We start from the raw sequence: 19,644 nt of genomic DNA, 5'->3' as shown, positions 1-19,644 counted from the left end.
TTCTATTGCATAAGGTTCATTGTTATGTCCAAACCTCCTTCACTTTTACTATTCACTGTGTCTGCATTGCATTCGCTTCTTTCTTACTCCCTCTGGCATCCATGAGATCTTGAAACTTTTCTTTCACTTTACAAATATTTCTCTGACCCATATATCTGATTTCTGTTCCTCTTTGAAGTGCTCATACAAGTGCCAGAACTTATTTCAATCTTAGCACATTTCACTTTATGTTGTGTTCCTCATTCCCTCTACCCCAGATGATAATCTAACTTCATTAGAGAAAGATGCAAAAACAGAACAGGAGTTTAGTTTGATCTTATCCTGCCTTAGAATATTTATAAATATGTAAATACTTTAACCAGTGCTCTTAATATCCAAAATGTTCAACATTATCTGCTAGGCTCTACATGAACTGGCCTTTCCTTGTCATCTCTTGCAACTCTTCCCCTTCGCTCCTATGTGTCAATCACACTGGCCTTCTTGCGGTGTTTCCAGGAGTTCATGCTACCTTCCACCTTCAAGAAGCTTCTTTCCACCTTTATCGCTAACATTGTTCCCTGACCAGAAGCACAGTCTACTCCTCACGTCTCCATTTCACTGGGAAAAGTTTGATTCATCAGATTTCTGAACTTGACATAGATAAACCCCACATGTGTATACAAAGCTCAGGCTCAGTTAGGTCTTCTAACATTTACAATGCAGTGAACATTTCGTTTGTAGCACATTTCATATCCTAGGTCAACTGTTATTTAATTCGTTGTATTTGTAATATGCATCTCCCAACGAGACTGTAAGTTCTAAGGGACAGTGACTATGGCTGTTCTCAAGGAACCTTTGCTATAAATCTATCTGGGCTGGTTTGTAGCATGTGTGGGAACAGAGAGTAATTGAGTTAGGAAAATATGCAAGGGTTAGGAAATAATGCAAAACAGGATGCAGGGCCAGGCTATTAAAGATCTTAATTACCATGACAGAGAATTTATATTTTATTCTAGAGACAGTGAAGATTCATCCAATGTATATAAACTGAAATGATCTAATCTGTGTTTTAAAGACTAAATCTGGCTGCAGGTTATATGTCTAATATGGTAGAGACTGGAAACCAAGAGACTATTATAATAGATTATAAAAAATGACTGCACATATCTCCAATCTCTACATGAACGTCCCATTGGCATTGTGACTTTACTGTTCTTTCTATTCCAAGTCTTCAAATTTGAGTTTGACCATGTGAAATCTATAGGATTTACTTTGCAGGGTCTAAAGTTCACAGAGAGGTCATTCAAATTGTCAAGATAATTGTTGCCTTTCCTCAAAATAATCTTTTTCTTCTCCTTCTCCTCCTTCTTCTTCCCCTCCTCCTCCTCCTCCTCCTCCTCCTCCTCCTCCTCCTCCTCCTCCTCCTCCTCCTCCTTCTTCTTCTTCTTCTTCTCCTTCTCCTCCTCCTTCTTCTTCTTCTTCTTCTTCTTCTTCTTCTTCTTCTTCTTCTTCTTCTTCTTCTTCCTCCTCCTCCTCCCCCTCCTCCCCCTCCTCCTCCCCCTCCTCCTTCTTCTTCTTCTTCTTCTTCTTCTTCTTCTTCTTCTTCTTCTTCTTCTTCTTCTTCTTCTCCTCCTCCTCCTCCTCCTCCTCCTCCTCCTCCTCCTCCTCCTCCTCCTCCTCCTCCTTCTCCTCCTTCTTCTTCTTCTTCTTCTTCTTCTTCTTCCTCTTTCTTCTTTTTAGGAACCTGCTTTAAACATGGCCACGTCATTTCCATCTAAGTCTCATTCCTTAGAGCAAGTTCCATGCAGATAATAGGATTTGATGATTGTTTTATTTGCTTAAGAGTTTTAGTGACTTTAAAATTATGTTGACTTTATGAAATTGAATTTAACCCTGGTTTTTATAATACTGTTCATGAGTCTCTTATAAAAGTGCTGATATCAATCAAGGTCTAACACCTGATTCACATATAAACAGAACTTTGGGCATTTTTCTTAAAACACACATATACTCCCTCACACCTAGACACACTCACAGGAAGTCTCTGAAGGAAATTACTACCTTAAAATGCTTCTGTATTTCTTTTCAATGGAGCATATAGAACACTTTTGCCCACACATTATAGGATTAATCTTTAAAAGCATCAACTTCTATAAGCAGGTACAAACCCTTGTCTGCCCTCAGGGAGAGACCAGCCAATAAAAGGTTATTCTGGAGAAGTAATGCTTGTTAACTTACTCTCTTGCACATACAATTGGGGAAGATGCTTTTTAGAGTATCAAACATGTATTGAATTTAACTCTTTCTCACATGACTAATTTTAGTCATAAACCACCTCTGATACTTTATAAACTCATCACTTAAGACAGCTATGAAATAGTTATGCAAAATCATTAGACTAGAGAATTTTTTTAAGCATTGGCATCTGTACCTACTGGCATTTGCCCATCATAATCCCCTATCTTTCCTGAGAAATCACTTCCATATCCTACTCCTTATATAAATAGACAAAGAATGCAGTAAGACTAGCCAGCAGCACATCAATTTAAGCAGAGGTGGACAAAACTAGGTTTATAGCTGTGAGTATGCAAAACACCAAGTTTATTATTGCATTATTATTTATTAATTATATTATTTTCCATATGAACAACTGTGAACCTATTTTTGCCCATCTCTGTATTTCCTTCTCAGACATAGATTCCCATGAAAATCAAATCCAAAGGAATGAAGACCGTGTATATATTATACTAGAGGCCCAGTGCACGAATTCATGCACAGGTGAGGTCTGGCCAATCGGGCCAGACAGGGGAAGGGGCTGTGGGGAGTTGGCCAGCCAGCCCACCCCCTGGTCGAACTCCTAGTCGAACTCCCAGTCGAGGAGACAATTTGCATATTAATCAATTTAATTTGCAATTTAATCAAATTCATTACTGTCTGCCTTTCAGGACTATGTACAAATTTCATTTTCATATCTATTCACTTTATTTTATAGATAAAATGTATCTGAAACAAGTATTTGAATAACCAGGGGAATTCACAGTGATAAAAACTTCTGCCTCATTAATAATCTACAAGGCTCTGTTGTTGCTAAATGCTTATGGATGTCCAGGGAAGCCCTATTCTGGTTCAGGTGAAAACTCATTACCCATCACATAGTCTAATTCTATGAAGTGATAGGTAGGACAGGATAAATGTGTGTTAGTTCCTACCAGTAAATTGTGGGAAAATGCAAAAACCAAGCTACACATTTTGGGCAGGTATTATTTCAGAAAACAGCTCATGTCCATTCCCTCTTCCTTCCCCACAAAGATCACTTTTTGAGCACGAGAATGCGATAGTAACCATGTTGTGAAAAATGTAATTTGGTAAAGAAGGGTCATGACACCTAAGCAAACCAGTGCTTTATCTGTCTTGACATCCAGGAAGAAAGCAACGCAGACCGCTGAGCCTGCTGTATAACTTGAAGTGTTAGATATAAGCCAAAGATGATAAGCTATGAGCACCTATAGTAAAAATGTAGGAAAACTACTAGATTAGAATTTTTTCCTCTTGTTTCTATTTTCAGAATGTCCTCCTAACCCTTTAAGAAAGCAGTTCATTTTTGGCACATGAGCCTTTCTTGGACTTTTCCATTTGTTCAGGTCATGGTAATACAATTGTACTGGGAAGGGGTGGAATGATGCAATCATAGAACTTTTCAAACCTGGCTTTGAACAGTGTCTCTACAAGAGAGTAGTAAGTCAGTGACTTCAGTAAACACATTTTCCTCATCTATTAAAATCAAATAATATTTAAATATTATTAAAATAATGTATAGAAAGTTATTGGCAAGTAGTAGGGGCTCAACTGGTAGTAGCTATGGTTATTTATTTTTTCAACATATACATAATTTCAAGTCACTTTACTTTTCGAAGTTGAAAATTAAATTATATAAAAATGATTTCATACCCACAATAGATTCCCTGAGATAATCAATTGTATCTACCTTTTTTAAAAATTATTGATTTCAGAGATGAAGGGAGAGGGAAAGATAGAAACATCAATGATGAGAGAGAATCATTGATCGGCTGCCTCCTGCATTCCCCACACTGGGAATTGAGCTCACAACTCAGGCATATGCCCTGACTGGGAATCAAACTGTGACCTCCTAGTTCATAGCTTGACATTCAACCATGCCAACCTTGCTTTTATTTACCTTTCAATTGTGAAATAAATCATTTTGTTTTCTATTGAAGATTTAATTTGTATTTGATTATTAATTTACCATATTATTCAGTATTTTATTTTCATCTATTAATGTTTCAAAGTTAGTGTTTTACAAATCAATGATTTTATACACTTTCAGTGTAAATAGTAGTAGTAGTCTATATAGTACTTTTTTGCTACAGACCTGCTAAAACATTTGAAGGCATTGCTTCTTCAATCTTATAGAAAGGTCTTGGGTGGCATTATTCATGTCATCACGTCAGTTTATTGGAAAATGAAAAATGCAGTTTGTCACCCTCAGGAAAAATGAGTAGTTTGAATTTTCCAGGAAATTAGCTTTAGCTAAATTATTTTGATATTGCTTGCATCCAATCAACAGCACTGACATATTCCTGCAAATTGATTTTAGATTTTAAATTTCAAGGGCTACTTAGTTCATTTTATCAAAATGTAATGAATACCTAACATGTGCATGAAGTTCGAAGATTGAAAATGACAACCTCCACCACCACAAAGACTTGGTTCTGCCTTCTAAGTCCTGGTGTCTAGTGAAGGGAGCGACAGCAAAGTGTGAATTCCATGTTGCGAGTAGCTGTAAAGTTCCTCGAAACGTACATAGTGGAGCTCCATGTTGGAGGGGTGAATTTTTGAGAAAAATTAGAACCAGGTGACATTTTATTGGCTTTTAAAGACTAATAAAGTGTCTCTTAGTTGGATATGGTAGAAGACTATTCCAGATAGAAGGAATAGTGAGAACAAAGGACTCATAATTCATAGCTGTTTACAGAATGGTTCTGGACCTAGTGTAGGGCTTTTACTAGTACAGCATAGGGTGGGATGGAAGTATGGCAAGGGCAGGCTTCATGTAGAGAGTCATTTTGGAAAACTAAAATATTACCTCCGTATCACAGTATTCTTATCTTTACCTCGTTACATATCATAAGAAGATTTATAATACACACTAGTTGGATTTTTGTGTGTGTGATGTCTTTAAACTTATTTGGACTTTTCAAGTAATATTATTCCTTTGCTTTTCCTATGATTTTAAAGAATTATTGCCATCTGATACTATATTTCAAATAAGGTAAATATAAATTTTATAAGCCATATTTCAAGAAGGCAATATAAATTGTACAAAAATAATACTTAAGATCTAGAAAACATCTGCTGATTTTGATTCATGTAGAAGCATATATGAGCCAACTTGTGAAAGGCTATACATCTAAATAGCATGTGTTTAATAATATCAGGTTATGCATTAAAGAAGTATTCTTTCCACATTAGATATCATACACAGGAGTGTTTGTCTAAGTGTGTGTGTGTATTATAGCCTACTTTATTATAAAAATAATTTGAAGTTGTTTTGTTTAAGTTATATGTGTAAAGCAGAAAAATCTACAGTATTCTGTTAAGTTAATTAAATAAGGAGGCCAGTAGACTGAGGTGGCTCTAATGCCATGGCAGCCTGTGGAAGCAAACACAAATCTAAGCCTATCAATGAACTCAAGTTATGAAGTACAAACCTAAAGACCTCTAATCATAAACATCCAGCTAGACTCAAAGTTCTATCCATCAATAACTTGCGAATTTGCTTCCTCCCTTTCTCTATGAAGGTCTCTGCCCAATCACTTCATAAGTTATATGAATGTCTAATTACTTTGTGGTATACCTGAAACTAACATAATATTGCATGTCTACTGTAATTGAAAAATCAAACACAATTTTTTAAACAAACAAAAAGCCTCTCCGAGTTCCTGTCAGTGGAGCTTCCTAACCATTTCCGGTTTGGCGCTGCCCAATTGCAATCGATAAATGCTCAAATAAACTTAAATTTTTTTTTTAGTGCCTCAGTTGATCTTTTTAACAGTTCAGTATGTTTAAAAATATAAACTCCCAGAAAATGTAAGAGTAAAGAGTACTTTCTGTTTCCTCCATTAGCTGTGAAGAAGAAGGCTGGCTTCATCACTCCAGTTCCAGGAGGTGTGGGACCCATGACGGTGGCCATGCTTCTGAAGAACACACTCCTGGCAGCTAAAAAAGTCATTTACTAGGTCGCATGAAAGAACGAAGCAAGCTGAAATCATGCTATTTATTTACTCGACAAGGGGGAAAATCCTTTCTATTTTACTACAAAGCTATTTATTTCTACATTGTATTTATTTTTTCATGGATGGAATCACTGTGGATCAGAAGATTCACACAACTTTATGCATTTCCTGCTAACAGATTTTGAGTTTTAGGGAAAAAACAAACAAAACAATTCCAGTGGAAATATTGGTAACATTTATTTTATGAATAATATTTGTTCATAATGTTAAAACAATAAAGGGCTCATAATAAATAATATATTTTGACACTATTAAATATCACATGCCATATGTTTCAACAAATGTTTTGTCAGCCAAATGGACACCCATGTAAAATGTAATTCAGGTTTTGCCATAAGCTTGATCAATTTTTAAATATTTTAGTTCTATATCATATGCTAAAAAAGAACTAAGTTGCTAAAAGAAAGATAAAATAAAATATTGATCTTATATATCTCCTAAATGCGTCCCACGAGGCATCCTAATAATAAATGTTTAATCAAGGAAAGAGAAATATACAAGGAAAACAAAAAATGCAGTGCTGCTTGAGAAGATAATGATTATGTGAAATGATAAATGACTACTTGTTATAGTAAAAATATAATAAGAATGTATTGGGTTTACATGTAATTTCTTTGTTGTTCTAGAAAAATATGTGGACACTGCCTTCTTTGAGGAATAATAGAAAATCCAAAAGCAAACAAATGCATAAAATAAAACTAAGGTGGTCTTTCCCCACAAAGATCAGGAAAATATGACATACCATGAGTGAGGCCTTCATTAAAGAACAGATTATGTTTCTTCACAAATGCAGAAATCTATTGGTAAAACACACAGTGTGCCAATGTTAAACATTAGAATATGACTAAAAATCTACTGTTTTCTTTCCCACAGTTCTATCCTCTTCCCTTATAGCAGTTCATTCTCAAAGTAGATGCCATGCTTCTAACACAATTTAAATTTAGGAAATACATGTGACTCTCAGTTGAAGGTATCTTGAGACTGCTCTAGCCATATAATTGTATTGTTTTCATACTCAAATCCCAGTACATTTATGTACCAACAATAATTCTTACCCAATGCATGTTTTTAATGATGTGTATACTTATTATTTATGTGAGAATAGACTAGATGTTTATGATTAATAGTATTTTAACTGTATAATAAAAGCAATTTGAATAAGAATACCTGACTTTTTTTTTCTTAAGTTATCTATACGTTTCTTTGTTCATAAATTTGTTATCTATTTCTTTACAGCATGCTGAGAAATGTACAAGTTTTTTAAGCAGGAAAGTAAAGGTTCTATGGCCCATTCCACAATCAACCTAGATCATCTTTGTCTGATAACCCTGACAGAAGTTTAAATTCAAAGCTCTCACACAAACACTTCAGAAATGGGCCTTTTTTAATTTTTAAGACTGCAAATTCTCAAAACAAAATGACCGAAAATACATGTACACTGAAAAGGTGAAGTCTGTCATGTTGAGCCCATCCTGCTTTCCCCAAAGTGCAGGAGGGGTTATTTTTTTAAAGGTTTTTGCCCCTTTGGCTAGGCTAAAATTCAGGAGTGAGCCTTTCCAGAAACTAATTAAAATACTGTAAAAGAACAATTATTCTGATCTTTGTTAAAAATGGTAAGAAATATTTAAGACTATAGCAATAGAGGAGATTGAACTCAACTCCCAATACAGCAACAACAGCTAGGGATTTATAGCCAATGAGCAGAAGGAGGGGATCAGTGGATAGAAAATTATTAAGAGGAACTTGATTGGTGTCAAGCGTTGGGGGACCCTTGCTAAACTAGCTTACTACCATTCTTGCTAAAAGACAGGCCAATGACCTATGATATTAAGAATTGGGGGATGAGCCCTAACTGGTTTGGCTCAGTGGCTAGAGCATCAGCCTGTGGACTCAAGGCTCCCAGGTTCGATTCCAGTCAAGGGCATGTACCTTGGTTGCGGGCACATCCCCAGTAGGGAGTGTGCAGGAGGCAGCTGATCGATGTTTCTCATTGATGTTTCTAACTTTCTGTCCCTCTCCTTTCCTCTCGTTAAAAAATCAATAAAATATATTTTTTTTAAAAAAGAATTGGGGGATGAGAAACTTGGTCAGATATGGGGGTGGTACATATACTGACTTAGCAAGATTCTTTTCTAAAACTGGGCCAAGCATGCCAAGTCAAGACCTAGTCAAGAAGGGGACCCACAGGAGACTGATTAAAATGTGGTCAAGGAGGCAACCTTTGTCAACACATAAAGGAGATAAAATTGGCTTGTTGTTATCATGACTTTATTTTTAAATATTTGGAGTCCACACAAGATAGACATATGATGACTTTATACAGAAGCTTTGGAAAAGTAAATTGCCTTCTCCAAAAAGTATCTGTAAAACTGACCACACAGAATTAATTGGGATTGAACAATAACAAAAATATGGAGGCAAGAACGAGCTTAGCATATATATATATATATATATATATATATATATATATATATATATATATATTACAGTCATACTAAAAATGAAAAGTGTGTGTTGGAGAGTGGTGGAAATACAGCTGGATAAGTATGCAGAAATAGATTAGGGAAAACTTCAATTGAAACTTATCCATGGAAACTGCTGGGAGAGTTTAAGTCCTACCCCTGAGCTCTCCTAGTCTATGCAGACGTTCATAGCAGTTATCAGTTCCCACCCTTACAGCACCCATGCATGTATTTTCCTTGTCTCCCTTTAGTTCCTTGAGGTCAGAATCCACACGTGATTTGTCTATTTGTCCTGCATACATCATAACATCCAGCCCAGCGCCATGAACGATGCAGACGTTCGATATTTCATGAATGAATAAATGAGCGAATGACAACTGAATCCATAAGAATACCATTTCCTGCCAATATCCGGCATTAAATTTTGGTTGAGTTAGTGAAAGAGCAAGAAAAAAAGAAAGGGAAGGAAATAAGAGAAGAAGAGAGAAAAGGAAGGGAAATGGAAGGGGAGTGAAGACACTTGCAGAGATGCTTGTAACTAGAGGAACAAGATGAATAAATTTAAAAAGGCACAAAGTGGTGGGAGGGGAAAATGGTCGTGGAGTGTTGCAGCTCTTAGCTTTCTCCTTTCTCCCTCCAACCTGCTCTAATGTGTATCAAGAATGAATAGATATCAATGAAGCCACCTTACAACACCCATCTCACCCATTTTTCAGGATTGGAGAAAGGACTTGCTGAAGAGAGGATTGAAGAAGTGAAGATTGGAGTCTCTCCTACAGAGAGTGTAAGTGGGATCCAGCAGGATCCAGAGGAAAAGAAGCATGTGGATGACTCAGAGCTATGTTCTGATATAAACCTTAAGCTGAAGTGGCAGATGAGTTCCTAAATATTATGTGGCCCAACTCACCAGAATAAGGAAACATCTGGAGAGACACTGATCCATTTCTCTAAGCCCAAATGTGTGTGAAAGCCACAGTTAATATTTAGATTCCAATGATAAAGGTAATTATGTAAAGCTTGATTTTAGGAAATAATTAAGAGAATTCCTCTGAGAGCAGTATACCCACTCCTACCAGAGGGCACAGCTGGGGAAATGGAAAGTGCCTATGTCTGGAATCAGAGCACAGATTCAAGTCTTAACTCTGGGGCATGGCCTTTGGCAAGTCACTTAATTCTTTTGAGCCTTCATTTCTTATTTGTAATATGAGAGTAAAAACAAAACCTATTGTTAATTTCTTTATTCACTTAAGACAGATTAACTATATAATGGATGCTGGAATTGTTAGGGCCGGGATTACTAAACAAAGAATTGAAATGTGTGCAAAAAGCTTTAGTAAAATGTAAAGCACTATGGAAGCAGCAGTTAATAGTTATTACAAAGATGGTTGGTTGTGCTCCCATGCCCCAGTCTTAAAAATAAAAATATCTGACATTAATCCTAGCTTCTTCCTCTAAAAACTGCAATAGGTTGTGACAGTTCACTGAATCTTTTGTAAATGATTCCTTCTTAAATTCTCACCAGTGGTTCACAAGATGACAATTTGACTTATAATTCAAATAATATTTTCCTGGGAGAAATATTATCCAAAAATTATCTTAATAAATAGTTGAAAAAACTCCGCAGAAGTAGAAAACAAAATGTAGGCACATCTAAAGTGAGCCAGGGACTATATATTCTTTTAACTTTAAATGATGACGCCTGTGGTAAGTGATTGCCCAAGTTATAATGAGTTCAACAAGCTCATTCTTGTGTGCTTTTTAAAGCCAAATTCATGTTTGAATAGTAATAGGGATCCTTTCTGGTAAATTGAATGTGCTGGGTGGACATGATGCAAATGATAACCTATCTTGACTTAAACAGCTTTTTAAGGTATAGAAAATATGAGCAACTGAAATTCCAGAGAGAAAGTCACGGCAACTCTGCAGAACATATTTATAAATTGTTCACAACAATTGGGGCAAGTAAAAGCTTATGAGAAACTCCTTATAGTCACAATATGTACTAACATTAATTGCATGTTTTGGCCTTTTAAACGGCACTTTAATAATCATAACTAGATTAACAGTGAGAAAATTTTGAATGTTGTGTTAAGTTTTAAAATTTCTATTCATTAAATGTACCAACCTAAATATTTGCATTTTATCTCAATGGAAATTTTATTACATTATTATTGTTGTTGTGATTATTATTATTGTGTTTTCCTGGTCCTCTCTAGTCTACTCATTGGGGCACAAATTTAAGCAATGTAGTTCCCATAACTTAGTAGCCCATTTTATTTATTCAGGAAAATATTAAATGGCAGAATAGCATAATGATAAATGTTATACAATTAAAAATAATTATTTGTGCAGAACTTGTAATAGTAAAACTAGATAGCAAAAACTAAAATGGAATATGAAACCTCTGTTATTACACAAATGAAATTGTTCTCCCATGCCACTAACTGACAAAATATCTTGATTTGCAATGAAACCCAGTTTGTACTGAAAGGCAGTGCAACTGGCAGGAATATTTCTTTTATTAACAGGTTATGCTGTTTCCTGGTTTGCAAATATCAAAACTCCCTTTATTGGAATCTGATAGAGGTTGCTAGGAGCATTGGAGCAGGTACAAGTCTCTTTAAACCAATGGGGCCTTTCCTGATGTCAGATTCTTTTTTTATTGTTTTAAGCACTTTTACTTTCCCGATTATGCCCACAGGTAACAGGAAATAAGGGTTTCAAAGGAAAACTTGATCATGTTGGGAGATAACACAGGTATCCTCACCCAGTGTGTGAGCGCCTTGAGGCTTTAAGTCGCTGCCAGAAGTGCATATTTTTTTGATTGGTAACTGCCAGATGACGCTTCATCAAATATAAATGCAAGAAAGACTCCGAGAGCTCCATAAAAGCCTTCCACCATCAGGAGGAGAGGAGCAGATACTGTCAACAAGGACAGGCGATGGCTTTCAGTGTTTCAGTGTCAGTCTACCTCTTATTCAATGGTAGGTGATTTCTTCTTCTTTTGTTAACTTGGTGTCAGTGTAAAATGTGAAAAGGATTTGTTTTCTCTGAATTAGGGAGAAGTTGGCTTTTCGGAGTTGTTTTTCATGACAAAGATTACAGCAAGGAATCTGAATTAATTTAGTTTCTTATGTAATGTATGTTCCTCTCCTAATACATATTTGAAACCTTTAAATATTTGCTTTGTAAAACTGAAAAGAGGATAATACATTTTAACTATTATATGACAGCATCCTTGTGATTAAATCAGTATATAAATGTATTCACTTTCTCTTAAATATTAATGTGTCCCTATTTTCTGTAATTATAATATAGTCAGTAGATGGGATATGGATGAGAAACTGTCAGGAAGTTGCCCTACTTAGGTGATGGATCTCAAATGTAAATGGATTCAAAATAAAACATAAAGGAAATAAATAGAATAACTTTCAATCTGTTGCTTATACATAGAAGGGGCTCACCTACTAAAGATACCTTTCCCCCCTTCATACAGCAATGGCAGCATTAAGTGAAGAGGTGGCCTTGAACTTGACACTCGCAATCACAACCCAACCAAGTAATTGGACAGTTAACAAAACGAAAGGTATTTTCTTTGCATTTTTGTATTTCAAGGGACTTCCTCATTTTTGAGAGAATTTGGATTGTGATAAGAGCAACTTTGGAAAATGTTTAATATATATTTTATGATTAGATAATCAACTCTTAAATGGAAGTGACAGGTAAATGTGTCTGAAAAGAATTAGCTTTCCAAACGGAGGAAGTGAGGAAATTAAAGAAATGTCTCCAGTTACTTTTCCTGAATGCTAATTTAAACATGCCACATTTTCTGCTTGATTCATGCTTGGTTCCCTGTAACTCACACGTGTCCAGGGGCAATTTGTCACCATTCGGCATTATATCTTGTTCTGTGACTATGAGCTTTGCAGCCAAAGAAATTATGGCTACAAAATGAAATCTTAATTCATGTCCCCTATTTTTAGAAATATTTTTTCCTGTTTCTTTTGAGGGGCTTTTGTTGTTGTTTTCACATAGGCTATATTTTCTAACTCCTCTACCCACTTTTTTTTTTCCTATCTTTATTATTATTATTATTATTATTATTATTATTATTATTATTTGAATAGCTTCCCACTGCTGTTGAGCATCAGCATATTTTCAAACCTGTTTGAACTCTTAGAGGTGAACTTGGAAAGCTTGTAACCTGCCAAGACCTGTGTACTGCATGGTTATGATTGTCACACAAATCACATACTGCCCCCTGATGTGGGGATCAGTGATGTGACACAGGACAAAGGAAATGCCATATCATGCTCTCAGAGCCAGGCAAATAAAAAAAAAGATTAAGGCAAATATTTTGTTTCTGAATATGAGGTAGTAATAATTAAGAATTCATTTCACCAATAATTTTAAATTTAAAAATGTATTTAAAATATTTTTGCCGATTTGAGTTTTAAAAAATTTATCTTTATTGTTGAAAGCATTACAGATGTTCCCCGCCACCCACCCATTAACTCTCTCCACCCTGCTCCCACACATTTGAACTTGTAAATATCTATTAATCTGCAAACCAAAATAAGTGTAGGGCTTAGAATGACTTTATATCTCCCTGTCTTCTGAGCTTTTGAACAGAAAGGGAAGGAAATATGTTTAGTAGAAAATAATACTGCAGAAAAGTAAAATATGGCTTCTCTCTATGACTGAGTTCATAACATTATGCCCAGACCACTATTTTCTTTCTTAATAGGGAACTGCAAGTAAAATTCTCCAAGTTACAGGTAATAACAATGGAAAATGAATATATCTCTATCATTTTCCCTTGCTTTCTTGATGGAGAACTTTAGTTTTTCCTTGCTTTTTACTTGACTTAAAACCCTAATCCAGATTTTTATAGGAAAGATGAATCTCTCTAGTATACCCTTTCTTTGGCAATGTCTTCTCTCAGGTCTCACATTTTCTAACAAATCTTGATTCAGGCCCTAGTCTTGAAGTAGGAAGAACCTAGCCCAGTTTATAATGCAAAATTCTCACTGCTTCAGAATTAATTATTAAAATGAGAAAATAGATCCATGACTCCACATGAATGTGAATCTTAAGATAATATTGTGTGTTCTCAACCAAAAGGAAGTTCTACAAGAAGAGATCTTGTTGGTGTCTTAGTACTTAAAAATTTAGTATTTTCATTATCAAAAAAAGTCTGCCTTTTTAGATCTGAACAAATAAATAGGAGTGTCTTAATCTGCCTGGCAAGACAAATATTGTGTAACATAACTAAGGATGCGGAGATATTCATGACATATTTATTCATAACAACGACAAACTAAAATGCCACTAAATCTACTGGAGAAAAATTTAAGAATCAGCAATGAAAGTATAGCAAAGAGAACTCAGTTATACAGTTTTACCACTGTGCTTCCCACTTCATAAACCCCAGGGATTATATAGGCGTACGTCCTGAGTACATCAGGAGTGAAGAGTAAGCGTCCTGAAGGAGATACATTTTGCCACATCACAGCTTCCACCAGGGGGCTTCCCATAAAGAAGCTTCCGGACACGTGGCCACAAAAGTTCTGTCAAGTGTGGTCACTTGCACAGTATAAGAGTTAGAAATCAAAACCCAGGTTTTTAAGTTCTAACTCCAAGGCTTTTCCCACTATTTTGTAGTGTCTCTTAAGTGAATAAAATTTCTAAATGATATTTCAAAGTATTGTCTTAGCTATGTTAAGCCTGGGCCGTAAGTTGTTTCTGGCTTCTTGTGTAGGTCATAACCATACCTCTTCTGAAATCAGTTAGGGAAAATATTCCCTTTTCAGTTAGCCACGCATGGCAGTCCACATAAGAGGGAGTGCTCACCTCATGCTCCTCTGGGAAAAGAGAAATCAAGTTCATTATCTCACAGTTATAAGCCCAAATCTTTCTAAGCGCTGACTTCTTAGGTGTAAAGGAGAGAATGAGAAAGCTGTGTGAGACCTTTTATACTTACTAGCATTCAGGCACACATTTGGGAAGCCTCGCTCTGGAAAGCTGCTAAAACCAGATTTGATGCTGCCACCTTATGGCAAACTTGTATCTATCCTTATTCTGTGGCTTCTAAAGAATGAAATTTACCTCCATCCCCTAATTAATGAATGATGTGTCTAGGTCAGTGGTCGGCAAACTGCGGCTCGTGAGCCACATGCGGCTCTTTGACCCCTTGAGTGTGGCCACGAAGTTTCAATCGCACTGTACGTGCGTGCCTGCACGTGGTATTTTGTGGAAGAGCCACACTCAAGGGGCCGCAGTTTGCAGACCACTGACTCTAGCTGATATTAACCTAAGTTTTGTGACTATAACCTGCCAAGGGAACCGATCAATAGTTCAGTGGACAGAGCACCCAAAGAATATTAAAATTAAAGGTCTCTTTAACACGTTATAAAACTACTATAAAAATATGACCTACTTCATCTGTTAATATTGTTTCTCCTTTTTCCTTTCCGAAGGCACAGAAGGACCCATAGCCTTGAAGTTCTCACACCATTGCCTGGAACACCACGATAGTTACTGCATCAATGGTGTTTGTGCCTTCCATCGTGAGTTGAAGAAAGCCATCTGCAGGTAATTTGCAAAGAACTGCCCAAGTCCTGGACACAGGAGGAGGAGAATTTATGCCTCTGGTGCTTCACACAGTACATTCCCACACCTCTATCTTATGGGGCTAAAAGAGTACATGATCTGATCGTGACTCACCAATCCTCTTTGTAGTTGGATATCTAAGGAGTCTGTTTCTAAGCTACCTAATCCTCATTACTCAAAAATATGGTTCCCAGATTAGCAGCATCTGTGAACCTGGGAGCTTGTTAGGAATGCAGAAGCTTATGCTCCACCTCAAAACTATTGAATCCATATCAGCATTTTAGCATCATGCAAATGTGATTAGGATGAAATGAAATAGGGTATGGTAAAAACACTTGGAGAATAGAGAGTTCTAGAGCAACTAGAATACTATTTTGATAATCATTGATTTGCTCAGCATCTTCCTATATAAGAGAAAATAATTTTCTAGATCAAGGCATAAAGCACACGTACTATCTTCACTTCGTCAATGAGAAAAGGTACATTGATATGCGGTCTTAATGAAATGATTATTGTAAAATACATAGCTTCTTCAGTACTTGTAACAGATTGGCTTTCATTTGGTATTTGCATCTTCATTCTTTGAAACTGGTCTTTTCTTTGTATTTCTGTCATTGTGAATCTTAAAATTATTCATTCTTTTCTTTTTGTAAAGGTGTTTTACTGGTTATACTGGAGAAAGGTGTGAGCATTTGACCTTAACTTCATATGCTGTAAATTCTTATGAAAAATACATTGCAATTTGGATTGGCGTCGGAGTATTATTAAGTGGTTTTCTTGCTATTTTTTACTGCTACATAAGAACGAGGTATGGAAAAAAAACACAAAATATGAAGTCAGTGGGTACTCGTTCATTTGAACAATAGTTATTGAGCCCCTACAATGTACTATGAATTGGCATGTTTAATTTTTTTAGTGAAAATATGGCTGCAGATCTGACAAGTTCCTACATATTTGTTTTGATACCTTTCCTCATAAACCCAGATTAGCAGTAAAAATTTACCTGCAATTTCAATAGTATAGCTCCAATTTACAATTTCCCTCCATTCTTGCTTCTGTCTGCCTACATCAAAGTTACAAATGAAGAGGCCAGCAAGCCCCACAAGGGTAGTGAAAAGTGTGTCTTATTCAAAATTATATATTTAGTGCCAAATACATTGCCTGGCACACAATAGACACTCTGTATATATTTGTTGAATGAAGAAATCAAGAAATGAATAAAAAGTGTGGCAAACATGGGCCATTTACTTCCAAACAATCAATTGAAGGTATATTCAGAAGATATTATCTACTGCTAGAAGCTTAAGAAGATAAGCTGGATCCACTAAGTATAAGTTACTTGTGTATTAATTCTTATTTCTAGTGTATCCACACTGGTAATTTTTTCCCTTAAATTCATGTAGCTAGGGAAACTCAAGAAATAATGTGAGCTAAATTAAAGAAAAAAGTATAAATACATTTCCCTGGCATACTCTATTAACTAAGTTTTCATTTTAAAAATGATCAAAACTGACTATCAAAATAAGAAAAATTTTGGTTGCTTAATAATTGTATCTTAGAGAAAATAAAATGTTATATCAATTGTAGAACAATTCATATAAAATATTTTATATCAACTGATTTATTATGCCAATTGCCTAAGGAACCAAAAAGAGGGGAAAAAAGAAAGTAGACCTTTTAATGTTAATAATACCGCTGTCTGAGGTCAGGTTTCCTAGAAGCAGAACACAAAATGGGGATTCCTGTGCAAGTGATTGGTCAAGGGATGCCCTAAAGTAGGACCTATAAGGCAGTAAGGAAAGCTAGAGCAGAGGAAGAAGGTAAGCAAAGATGTGGTATTAGCTAAAGTCGAGCCTCAGCCTGACTCCACAGGATGATCTCAAATGTGAAGGGCATTATGGACCTATCCCAAGAAGGTGAGGGATCTTGGTTTTAGTACTCTGTGTCATCAGCCTGGGTAGTGGGCACAGATCAGGAGTCTCCCAGGAATTCAGACAAAGTTCTCTGTGGGCCCAGGGGATCCTCTGGAGAAGGATACTGTTCTGGGTCTGTTAACACCCATAGCTGCCGGGGATGGATCTACCAATGGGTAAAAGGGATCTGGGTGGGGAACCAGCAACAAGGCTACTCCAGAACATTTATATAATCTGCAATAAGGTATACTAAGAGCATTCACATTCTTATGGAAATCAATACTCTGTTTTAGGTGTCTAAAACTGAAATCACCTTACAAGGTCTGTTCCAGAGGAAGACCACTGTGAGGCCTGTGTAAGAAATTTTGATGAGGCATTTGTAAAGATCGGGGGACCCCACACTGCCATCTTCCAATGAAACAACTAAACTTCCCAAGCTGACTGGACTCGAACGTGCTGGAAGTTGGGATCATGATGAAATGAGAGAATACATTTCAACAGAAATCACTAGACTTTGTCATTGTTAGGATACCAAGAGAGCCAATGGAGCAAGCTTACAGTGACCGAAGTCAAGTGCATAGTACTACTCTGGGTCTGTTGCTGTTGTTGTGTGGTTATTGTTCTTACTGCAGAGAGTCTTAGTGCCATGCATCTGATCGTGTCAGATGTGAGTTTTCATGAGAAGGATTATCAACCTTGCAATAAGTCAAAGCAATACCAAGCCTGGGCTCTTCAGGTACTAGCTACCAGTATTTTGGATCACTGCTCAATGGACCTAATCCGAAACATGCTGCTTTCATAAGGTCTAAAAGAATGTGATGTCAACTATTAGGATAAGATCAATGCTGTGGTACCTTCAGTGATCCAAACAAGTGCCTGGAGTCTAAGCCAGAGACAAGAAAATGGAAGGTCCAAGGCAAAATACATTATACCCAGCTTGTGAGAACATTGTGGAGCTGTTATCTGTGAAATGTGAAATATGGAATAAGCTAAAGAGTTTCTGATGACTGGAAGCTACTGGATATCAAGCCCTGAGTAGACAAAATATCTCTTTTTCTGCATGGATTATAACATGTTGTGTTGGACTCACTGGTATCCTACTGCTTATGTTTAGTACTTCCTCGTATTGTTAGTGGAATTATCTGGTGACTATTCATTTGGACTGAAATTCTAGAATTCTACTAATACATGAAATTCTACAACTGATCCTGAAAGAAAAACTAAAGAGTTGGACACAGGAATTTTTTCATCAACCAGAAGCATATGGGAAATTTATTAACCACTTCTGAGTACTTGATAGCAGATTTGCACATAGAGTGAGAAAATGCAATAGTTATTCTAGAAATAGCTATTTGGGAATTAGGGTCCTTCCTCTTTAGTCATATTTTTTTTTCATGTAATTAGAATAATCTTGGGCAGGACCACTGATATTGTTGGGCTTTAATTTCATTTTCTACAGAGCCCTTCTAGCTCTAAAATTTGACCAGGGGAGAAGAAAGCAATTTTTCCACAACTGAAAAATTGGGATATTCTCAACCATACCTCAAATCCAAAACACACCACCGTCTATCATCTTAGGTGTATATTTTATTGTTTGTTTTGTAAAGTTATAATTTTGTTTAAAATTTTGTTTTTAAGTGAAGCAAAACATATAATTTAAAAACAATGTCTATAACTTTTCTTTTAAATTCAACCTATAACTCTTGATTTTTTCCATTGTAATTTTAATAAGCAAAACCATTTTGATCATGAGATGGGCTAAAAGAAGATCAATAGTGAATATTCTTACCATGATTGCCTAGTAACAAGCCTTTCTCTTATATTGTTATGACTTTTCATTCACTATAAAAACTTTACATTCTGCTTTCCTTTGAGTAGAAGGTATTTCATTTGCTTTGTTTTGCCTTCATACGGAATTTAAGGCAGGTCAATGGCGTGTCAGCACTTTCTGATTGTCCTCACAAAGTATGTAGAGGTTACATCATACCAAGGAGTGGGGAGGTGAAGGTTCCTCCCAGTGACTCCAGGGACCACACCTAGAAAGCTATGCTCTCCCTGAGCATTTCAAAGACTTATTAAAAAGCTGGGGAGAGTCCAGGAAGAAACAATAAAGCTTAATTAAGGACTGCCTCCTGATGAAAGGGGAATTAATACTGGAGTCTGGAGAGGTTATAACCTAAAAAGTTAAACATATTTGCTGTCTATAAATATTTCTAAATTATAAACACAATATAATTGAAATTAAACAACATCAGACAAAAATTAAAATGTCCAGATTGATTGCCAAACTAAAAAGCACACCAAAACAAAAAAGCAATAGAGATTCCAATTTTTTCACCTGCGGAACAGTATGCATTAACAGTA

General features: G+C 36.0%; 2 protein-coding genes across 3 annotated transcripts in view; both read left to right on the top strand.

Moving 5' to 3' along the window:
- Nucleotides 1-7,443, top strand: part of MTHFD2L (methylenetetrahydrofolate dehydrogenase (NADP+ dependent) 2 like) — a 110,793-nt gene extending 103,350 nt beyond the window's left edge. For both annotated transcript variants that reach the window (XM_081114022.1, XM_081114021.1), the window contains one exon: nt 6,124-7,443. In XM_081114022.1, the coding sequence (XP_080970148.1) occupies nt 6,124-6,236 (113 nt within the window). In that variant the 3' untranslated portion in view covers nt 6,237-7,443. The remainder of the gene's footprint in view (nt 1-6,123) is intronic.
- A 4,253-nt stretch (nt 7,444-11,696) lies between these two features.
- Nucleotides 11,697-17,628, top strand: EPGN (epithelial mitogen; the record flags this gene model as incomplete). Its single annotated transcript, XM_081083934.1, has 5 exons — nt 11,697-11,739; nt 12,252-12,341; nt 15,235-15,349; nt 16,023-16,175; nt 17,574-17,628. 5 exons carry the CDS (start codon nt 11,697-11,699, stop codon nt 17,626-17,628), a joined length of 456 nt encoding a protein of 151 aa, XP_080940060.1.
- Nucleotides 17,629-19,644: the final 2,016 nt, after the last annotated feature.

The sequence above is a fragment of the Myotis nattereri genome, assembly GCF_964212035.1.
Source record: "Myotis nattereri genome assembly, chromosome: 1".
NCBI classification, from domain to species: domain Eukaryota; kingdom Metazoa; phylum Chordata; class Mammalia; order Chiroptera; family Vespertilionidae; genus Myotis; species Myotis nattereri.
This window is presented reverse-complemented; position numbering and strand designations above follow the sequence as displayed.